The sequence below is a fragment of the Alexandromys fortis genome, unplaced genomic scaffold (genome assembly GCF_014885135.2).
Source record: "Alexandromys fortis isolate MF-2015 unplaced genomic scaffold, M_Fortis_MF-2015_v1.1 scaffold_82, whole genome shotgun sequence".
In the NCBI taxonomy this organism is placed as follows: domain Eukaryota; kingdom Metazoa; phylum Chordata; class Mammalia; order Rodentia; family Cricetidae; genus Alexandromys; species Alexandromys fortis.
In genome coordinates, this window is record NW_026067963.1 from 2,396,590 (window position 1) to 2,407,456 (window position 10,867).

At 42.6% G+C, this 10,867-nt stretch overlaps 1 protein-coding gene across 1 annotated transcript; it reads left to right on the forward strand.

The window, feature by feature from the left end:
• Positions 1-397: 397 nt before the first annotated feature.
• On the forward strand, positions 398-10,432 carry Tmx1 (thioredoxin related transmembrane protein 1). The gene is made up of 8 exons (XM_050153678.1): positions 398-610; positions 3,257-3,372; positions 3,866-3,911; positions 5,419-5,547; positions 6,872-6,917; positions 7,002-7,103; positions 7,213-7,279; positions 8,392-10,432. The coding sequence occupies exons 1-8, from the start codon at positions 459-461 to the stop codon at positions 8,571-8,573; spliced, it is 840 nt and encodes a 279-aa protein (XP_050009635.1). The 5' UTR covers positions 398-458; the 3' UTR covers positions 8,574-10,432.
• Positions 10,433-10,867: the final 435 nt, after the last annotated feature.

The window sequence follows — 10,867 nt, forward strand, 5'->3', positions numbered from 1 at the left end:
TCTAAAGAGCCACCCCCTCATCACCCCGAAACTGGTTAGTACATGGCGGTGCGAGTAACATTCGTTCCAACTAGTGATATACGTATTGAAAGGGCAAATTCGAGAGTAAACTGTCATGGTGACCCTCCTAGCCAGCTGTGGGCACAACGTGGCCATTCTGCCCCAGAACGCCATCCTGATCCCTCCGCTCGCCCCGTTTTGCGCTTTCCCGAGGACCACAAGCCGCAGTCACCGCTTTAGTCCTGCGCACCGGGTTGGACGCACACCCCTCCCTTCCCTCCCTTCCCTCCACCTCCCGCCGAGACCCGGGCCCGAGCATGCGCACTGAACCGCTGGGAGGGCCGGCGCGCCTCGCAGGCTCCCTGTGCGCAGGAGCGGAGCGGCCGCCAGAGCGGAAGTGGAGCTGCAGTGGGGAGGAGGAGCGGGCGCGCGCGCGGAGGCTGGTGCGAGCGGCTGACATGGCGCAGTTGGGGCGTCTCCTGGTTCCCCTGGCAGCCCTGGTCCTGTTCCTCTGGACGGTCCCTTGGGCCCAGGGGCGGCCGAGCAACGTGCGCATCCTCACCGATGAGAACTGGACCTCGTTGCTGGAAGGGGAGTGGATGATAGAATTGTAAGTGCGAGGCGGTTGTCTGTCTGCTGGTGCCCGCGGCCACCCCCCTCCCTCGAGCTGCACACCTGACGGGCAGGTCTTGGGGGTCCCAGCCTTTGCCACCCCCAGATCCAGGCTCGTTTCCTACCCGGGAATAGTAGTCTTCTGTCAAAGCGTGCACCTGAGCTTCGTCGTTGCTAGGCACTTGTGGTGCGATTAAAGGATTACGTTCCACATCGAACTCTCCCGAACAACCTTAGCGGGTTTGAGGGTGGGAGTGGGTCTGGCGGAGGTCTTGACCAGCTCGATAGACTATTTTAGTGATCGCGTATAGACGACTAGACTTTAAATCTCCAAATTTTACAGAAGATGATAGTGAACAAAATCTCGCTTTTGCGCTGTCATTAGGAAAGTGTTGCGTTTATCCACTTGTAATGTTTGAATTTGGGGCTTTTTAATTTTTTATTTTGTGCGTTTTTTTCTGTAAATGCCGAATAAATCTTTATTTCCTTTTTTCTCTCCTTGCCTGCATTTGTTCCGTTTTGATCTGAGTTTCATTTTTCTTTGGGCGTGCGCTTTTGCAATTTAGAGAATGGCTTGAGTTGTGGCATGGAGGCCTTTATAAAGTGGTATTGCGTATGCTTTGGTGTGATTATTAGTGGGCCCTTTAGGAACGCCAGTTCATCATCATTGGAACAAAATCACATGTCTTACGTGATGATTCCATTCCAGTAATGTCCATTTTGTTGCTGTGGGATATAAACTGCCTTTAGCCTTTGTTTTAGATAATAAATTGATGGTATGGTTAATTAATAGAAGGCATAGTTGATACTGGCAAAAGCACCACTATTGAATAGTAACTGTTTCCTGGGCACTTCAGGACCTTTACATACTTTTTTGTAATTAATCTACATATTCCTTAGAGCATTTCCCCCCACGCCCCCTTACAGAAAAACAGATTGGTCTGTTCAGATGTTGCTAGCGTGGCTTTGCTGGGCCTCGAGTAAATATGCAGGCACCGTTATTAGCATCCCTTTAGCAAGATTCTGGTGTATTCCTATATTATGGTTATATTTAGGGTTGCTCGTTAAGGAAAAGGTGTTTAGGAAGGAAGGAAGGAAGGAAGGAAGGAAAAGGTGGAGTGGATTTCCTCAGCTCACTGACACCTGAGTCATAGAACAAGAGGCCATGTCTGGAACATTTCTGTGGAGGGTAAGATAGGGAGAACGTTCAGTGGACTGACAGGGAGAGGAACTATATCCAATGGTGATGGAGTCATTGTCATGAATGGCTTAGATTGTGCCTGGAAGCTGTTTTAGTGTTTGTTAGTTAAAGCGGTAGTTATGAACTTATATCTAAAATATAAACTCAGATATTGCAAAAAGGTACTTTTACATTTTTTTTTGTCACACTGTAAATAGAATATCCGGAAAAGGTATAAAGGGGAGCAAAACTAGCAAAATATTGGATATGAGATAAAACATCGATCTGAAATTATAATATCTAGTGTTTCCCTTTCTCCTTGGCTAAAATTGGGGGATTTAAAGAAGCTCTTTAAAAGCATAAAGAAACAACACACTTTAAGAGGAAGGATCCAGGTAATGGTGGTCATCACCTATATTTAATTAGGGAGTTCTTTTCTCCCTGGTGAGCTTTATTATAGAGATGCCTTCGTTGTCATTTTACTGTTAAGAGTCTGGCTTTTGTACGTAACACTGTGTGTCAGGCTTCGTATGCCTGTCTTAGAAGCATGATTTTCCTAAAATAGTTGGTGAAACTGCAGGCGTGTTTTCCTGGGTGTGGGCTTCCTTCTTCCTGGGTCTGAAAGCTGAAGCAAATTACGATATGCAGTGAAGTGGAGAATAAAATTCTGAGGAGAAACTTGGGCCTGGAATGACCGTGTGTTTCAGAGCCTTGCTAGAATGCCAGTGCCTTGGCCGGTGGGTTGTAAGCTCAGGGTCTTTGACTCAGACAGACATGTTTCTGGCCAGTGGAGTTTTGTCTGCCCTGCATGTTTGTGTGAGGGTTAGGTTTGGAGTAATATTTGTGAGGAACGCAGGTCTCCAGCTTAGTTTGTTAGGAAATAACCTGCCTTCCCGGGGCAATCCCTGGGTAATCTTCACAGTCGATGGTGTACCAGGCCACAGCTCACACAACCCAGGCACTTGCTGTTTTTCCAGTACCTTGCTCCTTAACACTGCTTGTAAATTTAGTGAACTTAGTGACCTTAGGGGGAAAAAGCCTTGAACTTTCTGGTTGCCACATTTAATAGAAAAAGCTCAAAGAGTTTTGAAAGCTGCTTGGCGTGTTGGACAGCTCTTGTGTATTTCAGAGTTTATTCTCGGGCTTACTTTTCTTGTGAATGTGTTAGTTCATCAGCTCAGCACTTGCCGACGGCCCACACTGTCGGGCGCACTCTTCATCGGTGTAAAATTACTCAGTTTGTTTCCTTGTTTAACGCAGTAGCCCCTGTTGGGCCTGAACTCCACAGTCCTCCTGCCTCAGCTTCCCGAGTTGGGATTACAGGTATGAGCCGCCCACGTGGATCATTTTCTGTGTTATAAATATAAACCTATGTGCTATAAGCACAAACAGTCTTCAGAAATTTTTCTTGGCAGTTAGGTCTTTAAAGTCCTTACCGTTTGTGTCTTTAACCATATCTTACAGTTACGCGCCGTGGTGCCCTGCCTGTCAGAATCTTCAGCCAGAATGGGAAAGTTTTGCTGAATGGGGAGAAGATCTTGAGGTTAAAATTGCAAAAGTGGATGTCACAGAGCAAACAGGTACCATAACTCTGACTCGCTGTGTTTCTTTGCTAATGCTGTTGATGGTGTTAACATATGGCTAATAATACATGTCGGCTGCGGTTACTATTGCCTGTCAGAGTACTCACGCTGTAGTAGCATTCCCATTCTTAGCAACAGGAAAGCTACCTTTGTTCTTGAGTGACAGATGCATTTTGGTTTGAGACCTTAAGATGGTCTTTCCTTGGCTTGTCACAGCTAGTCAGTCACATTGGGGTATAAGTAATCCTCAGGTAAACTTAACTATTCACAGATAACCAGCATTCAGCTTCACAAACCTTTTAGTTGACTTACATACATTGATGCGTGCTTAAAATTGCTTTAACAACTGTTTCATATTTTCACTGTCGATTACGAAGCTCACCTTTAGGTGTTTTCTTGTTCTTTTTAGCATTTAAATAATTTAGAATCAACTCTTAAGTAAACAACTGTCCCTCACAAAGCTCTGTTGTGTGCTTTTTGTCATTTGTAGGACTGAGTGGACGCTTTATCATAACTGCTCTCCCTTCTATTTATCAGTAAGTATTTGAAGGCTCTCAGTCATGGAGAGGAATACATCACTAGAAAAGTAGGCCTCTGACTTGGATTATGTTTGAAGACCTGAGGTAATCTCAGTATGTTCAGCAAGGACTCCAGAGAGCTCGATTTGGTTTTAATGGTACCCTAAGTCTTATAGGTAGACAGTAAATAACTCTACATAAAACACTCCCTGTACTCAGAGATTTGTGACTGCTTTAGAAAGTGACATTCTCATGAAATGGTCTCTTCAGTAGTCAGTAACTATGAGCCCGGAGTTGTAATGAGTCCTGTAGGAAGTCTGTAGGCAACTGGATAGGAGAGAAGCCACAGCTGACCAGAGCAAGTTCCTGGAGTTCATGAGGATTGAATGAAAACCTGGGAGTAGAATTCTCAAGTGTGCAGGGTAAGTAATCTTTTCTGAGTAATCTCAAACAGGAGGACCACGGTCTGTTAAAACACCCGAGAAAGGCTATGGTGCTGCTGGGGAAACTAGGCGTGGTCGTGCAAGTTAGAATGAACAAGTTTTGGCTCCACCACTCTGACTTTTTCCCAAACTAACCTGGAGGGAGACAATTGCTATTCTGTTTACTTGACCTCCACTTAAGTAGCTGTTGGCTAAATACCAGGAAATACTTTTTTTCCCTATTTAAAGTTTATAGTAACAAAAGTAACAAACTAGGCCCCAGGTGGTGGTGGCTCACGCCTTTAATCCCAGCACTCGGCTGGCAGAGGCAGGCGGATCTCTGTGAGTTCCAGGCCAGCCTGGTCTACAAGAGCTAGTTCCAGGACAGGCTCCAAAAGCTACAGAGAAACCCTGTCTCGAAAAAAAAAAAAAAAAAAAAAAGTAACACCCCCCCCCATCTTTATTTAAAACTTAAGCAAAACCCTTTTCCCTACTTTGTATAAAATCAACGAGATTGGCAAACTCTTAGCCATATTAACTAAATGATAGATAGAAGGTCTAAATTAATAAAGTTAGAGACGAACAATCTCTACCGTATAAGGTGGGACACTATTGACTGAAGACCTGGGAGCTGAGAGAGTTTACATGGTGCACATGCTAGATGGTGAGGGTGTGAGGGTGGGTGGAGGGGAGAGTGCAGACTTGACCCGTCACAGCTGCCGGGCCAGAGGCCTACTAGAGTGCTGAGATGATAAAGTTAGGACTCAGAGAACTAAAGGAATTACCTCAGAATTGTAGCACTTGATATTGTAGATCAAGCACTGTTCTAGTAACTCCCTATAATAATCCCTTTAACATGTGTATTACATACACGGCTCAAAGCGGATTTTCTACTTGCAATGTTTGATGATTTTATTATTTGAAAGAATAAAATCTTACAGCTCATCTTTTTCTGTTTGTGGCTATGATGCCATCAGTGGTAATAGCATGTTTTGGTGTTCTGCTGGTGTTTTTGAAGGTTAGGTTTAAATACCCTCAGAATAAAGAAATAAGGAAACACAGTTGTTTCTTGCTGCCAGTTAATATTTAGTTCTGGTCTTTAGTTGTAAAGACGGCGAGTTCAGGCGCTATCTGGGCCCAAGGACTAAGAAGGACTTCATAAACTTCATAAGTGACAAGGAATGGAAGAACGTTGAGCCTGTTTCATCATGGTTTGGCCCAAGTTCTGTTCTGTAAGTATGAGGACTTTCTTTCTTTAGAACTAATCGCTCATAATTGTATTTTATGAGAGTAAAGCATGCATGCTGTTTCTTGGGTTTTTATGGTTTATTAAGATAGATGTTTCCTGTGACCCTGAAAGCAGGAACTTTATTCTTGTGAGCTGGGATTAGGCATGTTGTAAGATCACACTTTTCAGAGAATTTTAGCTTTGATTTGGTTGTATCTATCATTGAGAACCCGATCCTTTAGAGACTGAACGGCATAAGGGTAAGACTATTCCTTGATCGTAATTTAAATGGAAATGAGAGCGTTCAGTCATGTGCTTCTATTACTGATGTGAGGGACTGGGTGGCTATCCTGATAGCGTGTATGAACAGTGTGTCTAATCAGTGAATAATGGTGTGAGCTTATACGTCGCTAGAATTAGGTCCATTCGTCAGAGCAGTTAGGATTGAGGATGACAAGCATGTTTCCTGCTACCCTGGGGAGACTTGGCAGCATGGGCTTTGGTGTGACTAAATTACTCCTACACTTGCCATCAGAAGATGGAGAGTTGGGATACTAGCTGTAAGAACACAATGCTGCAGTGGATTCTGGGAGTAGGGAAGAATCGGCCCTTGTGCTGTTTGGAGGTAGAGCTTCCCTTTTGTGTCTCTAACATCCTTCAGCCCTCAGCACTTGCCCACTGGGCAGCTGCGCCCAGGTTGGTTACAGAGCCTGGAGGTACTGGTGCTGATTAGTTAGTGCTTACTAAAGTGAGGCTCATGTTTCAGTTCCCTTCTGTTCTTGACAAGGTCTTGCTGGATAGCCCAGGCTGGCCTCCAACTTGGTTCTCTTGCCACTGCCTCCTTTCTAAACAACACAAGCCACATGCTGAGAGTGCTTTTCTGTGTTGAACTTACGCAGCAGCTTAAGGATCTCGTGATCCACCCGCTACTCTCAGCAGAGGAATGTGGCTGCCTTTAGTCTCTCCTGGGTCTTAAGTGCAGCAGGCTAGCCTTTTCTATCTGAACAGGGGCCGCTCCAGGTCAGCAAGGCTACTCACCTCAGCAGTTTGGCATTTGGATCTGATGGAGCTAACTTAGGCTTTTGTGGGACGAAGCCCTAGGCAGCAGCAGCTGTACTTGTTGCAGGAAACTAGTTGTAAGCTCAACACTTTTTATTAAGTTTATCCTGCTCATCCAAACCACCTGCATTTAACAAATGTGAACGTAGTTGTTTTTTTATACTGCACTTGACGACTTGGTGTTGGAGAAGTTGAGGGCAGGAGATACAGTGTGTAGACACAGGCGAGCTGTATGTCTTTGCTCACGTGTTCGATCCTCTGTCTTTCAGGATGACTACGATGTCAGCACTTTTCCAGCTCTCTGTCTACATCAGGGTATGGATTAACCTTTTTCTGTCTTAACCATTTCTAACTCCTGTTGTAACGAGCATGGTTTTAGCTTACTTCTCTTTATTTCAGTCTAGCCACAGTTATTTTGTTCGCGACCTTGGCATACCAGCGTGGGGCTCATACTTGGTGTTTGCTTTAGCGACTGTGCTTTCAGGACTGATGTTGGGACTTGTAAGTACTCTATTTGTAGAGTACTAAGAAAAATACTTGAAAACATGATGGTGTTGTTAATATTAGTTGGGTTGCACGTCGTACAGTTAGATTTCTGCTTATTTTGCAGTTTATGATATTTGTGGCAGATTGCTTTTGTCCCTCAAAAAGGCGCAAACCACAGCAACCCCCTACAAGTAAGTCACTGTGTGCACGTGCATGTGTGATTCCAAGACTGCGTGTGTGCCAGGCAAGTACTGCGTTGCGCTACACCCACTACACAGCCTGAACACTCAGTGTTTCCTGTTCATGACCCTCGTCAGCTGTGGCTGAAGGGAAGGTGAGAGAGAGTTCATGAGAAGTGACAGCTCTGGTCTAACACTGTTATATCCAGAGCACAGTAGTGTTCCTGCAGCTTGTAGAGACCATAACCAGTGTCCAGTCAGTGCATTTGAAAATTTTACTATAGCCATGGATCCATGGACATATTTTAAAAAGTTAAATATTTTCCACTTTTGACATCACTCATTATGATAGTGGCCACATTTGAAGATTTTTTTGTTTCTAATTACTTTTCTTTCTTTTTTTTCCCTCTGGTACAATGGTAGGAAAAGCTGATGAAGGGTTAGTTGGTGTGGATGGTGGCCTTTGCTACGAAATGAGTTTACATAATTAGAAACACTTACTGTTTCCTACTAATAATTTCCTGCCACTTATTTTTAATCTTGGATAATCTGAATTGTTCAGTTCACTTTATTTGCTGTATACTGAATTCTTCCCAGTCAGTGGAAGGTGAACATAGAAGACCATGCTCATAATCCTAGAGTTGAGGAAATTCTGGTGCAGCTCGCTTCTTGACATTTGCTCTATTTTAGATACCTAATTCTGCTCGTGATGGGCTACCTTTTATATCTACAAAGTGGTGTAATGTGGAGTGGTCAGCAGTATTGCACTGGCCCATCAGATGTGACATCCAAAAGATGTCTCCAGACATTGCTATTCTTTGAGAGAACAGAATCATTTTCCTCATTGAATTAAATGAAAAATTAACCACGTTGTCACGAGATGGTTCTGTTTAATGGAGTGTATTTTATCACAGCTTTTATATTCATTGCATTAAAAATGATTCATTAATTTTGGGTTAGTTTATGAACACATAAGTAATTAGAATTAATTTGGTAAATGAATCTTTATAATATCTACTTTATTCTTTTTTGGGAATCTAAACATGGCTTATGAATCCTTGTATCTTGATTTTATTCTAAAGAAAATTTAGTACATTAACAAAAGCACATTTCTGATCTTTAAGAAAAACCATCACCAGAACTTTCTCAGTCTCTGAACAAAGTGGAGGAGGAACAAGAGGCTGATGATGAAGGTGTTTTGGAAGAGGAAACAGAAAATAAAGAGGAAGCAAGCAAAGACTCTCCTCAGAGTGGCGTAAGACAGCGCTGTGTGGGCCAGTCGTTGGCCACAGATGATAAATCCTAATTTTTACAGATGTCTTAATATTATGGATTTGACAACACTGAAGATTGCTATCATTTCTCTGTTTTAAAGTGAACTGTGACTTGCTTGTACATACAGTCTAGGTTGTCATTAGGTTGGACAGTTCATTCAGAAAATAAAGCAGTTAGGCGTAACAGTTTGAAACATGTTTTAAGAATATTATGTTTTAAAGTTGTTTAATTTCAGAAGATCCTGGTGCCAAGCAGTAAGATTTGTGTTTATATTTAATGATCTGTTTCGTGTGAAATTCAAAACTGCCTTTCCCAAGATTTGCATTACGGGGTTATTTAAGAAAATCACTTGAGAGAGAGTTCTCATTTCACATCGTTTTCTCAGTTTCACTGTGTGAAAAAAGGAACATATTTCCCATAACTGGGAGCGTTGCCCATTGTTTCAAATGCTGTGTACTTCATTGATAACACTGCGCTTCCTCGTAGATTTTGGATTATACAGCTGACAGAACCACCTTACTGTATAGCTTTCATTTCTATACATCACACTTAGGATATGCTGCTGATTTAAGATGTTTTTATAAGTCTATGGCCTTGTGTTAATTCTTAAGGTTGATGGCCTGCTTTGGTCTCTTGTTCGCTCTATTTGTTAAGGGTTATATTTTTAAGTTGGATAAAATTAGCAGTATCACTGTTGTGTTTACTGTGGGTAAACAGTACTTTCCTATTAAGTTGAAGTTTACTGAGAGAATCATCAAATTGAACTGTTCACTTGAAAATGTACAAATTTGGCTATACATTCCAGATTTTAAATTATTTTTGTTGAGTGTGTTCTTAAAGTTTTCTTTGCTTTTCTCTTTTTAATGTGAAGGTGAAACTTTCTGGTTTATAAATTTGATGTGGAAAAGCTTTGGTATTTTATATTTTGAAAATTCAAAGCTTAATTTGATGTAAAATGAAGTCTGAATTCTACTTGAGAAACATCCATTACTTCGTGTTTTTAGCATGTCTGTCTTCTACATGTCCTTGATGAATTTTATAGTCAATATATTGCTTTGCGTTTGAAAATTGTAACATTGTTGTTTTAAAGACAAATTTTGTATTGTTCTTGTCTGCTGGTACTGTGCATCATCTCACACGTGGAAATCAGCAAGATGGACGACATCGATTTCATCTTACAGCAAGAGGAAGACATTGTGGGGGGCGGTCTTGATGCCTCAAAGGGGGAAAGCAGACCACATTCTCGGATTGAGCCATCCAGCCTTTATGGAGTAGATGGTTTCTGTGGTGCTCCCTCCGCTCACGTTCTCTGTGAACTCCTTAGACTTGCCGTGTTGTGATGTGCAACAGCTTCCTTTATAATAGTAAATGTTCTGCTGTCAGAGTTTGATATGTAGTTTGTGGTGGCTTAGAAAAACATTCTAAGCACAAAATAAATGTTTCTAAGCACTTCAATAATGTTGGAGAGAAGTAGGATTTCTACTGATTTCATTTTAACAGTCTCGTGTGTCCAGGCCCGCCAAGAATGACAGAACGACGGCCCTCCTGCCCCTGCTGGCTGGTCGTAGGATTACAGGAGTGCACTATCTCCAGTGCTGTCCTGCATGCTAGGTAATCCTCTACCTGCTGAGCGCACTCTCTAGCCCAGCAGTGATGGCTAGACTCCTGTTTGAGAAGTGCTTAGCCCCTTGCCACTCGACAGTGCTTCGAGTCTTGGATAGATGTGTCGTTCCACGGGAACTCAGAGGCTCATCTTCTGAATCACTTCAGGAGGATAATACTCTGAAATCAAACATTGTTTGTTTTTAGTGTTTCTGTTGTATCTTGACATTGTCGGGTTTTTAACTAGAAAATGCTTTATTATAGAAAATTAAAAGTATCCTGAATTAAGATACTGTGTTCTCATAAGCATATTTCATGATTCTCTAAGGTCACAGTAGACATTTGAAGAATTTTAGTTTGCTATTACCACTGTACAAAACTACATGGGTGGATTTACGAATGGTTCTAGAATGGATATTGTGGTGCAGGTAATGTACTAGAGAATTCTGGCCCGTCACCATCTCTACCTCTCCATCAAATGCTGTAAATTGGTCTCCTGGGACATACCATGTTCTGCCGCATACTGTCTAATGATGACTGGACAAAAAGGCGCCCAGGTCTGTGTAGCAGCTGCTGCCCGTGCGCAGCACACCCGCCGGAGCTTTGCTAAGATTTTTCTCGTATCAGTTTAGTCCCTGTGACTACCATGTCACACAGGCAAGCATCTTTCAAGAGAACACCTTTGGGGAGGTAGTAGAAGTAGGTAGAATGTTCTGGTTAGTC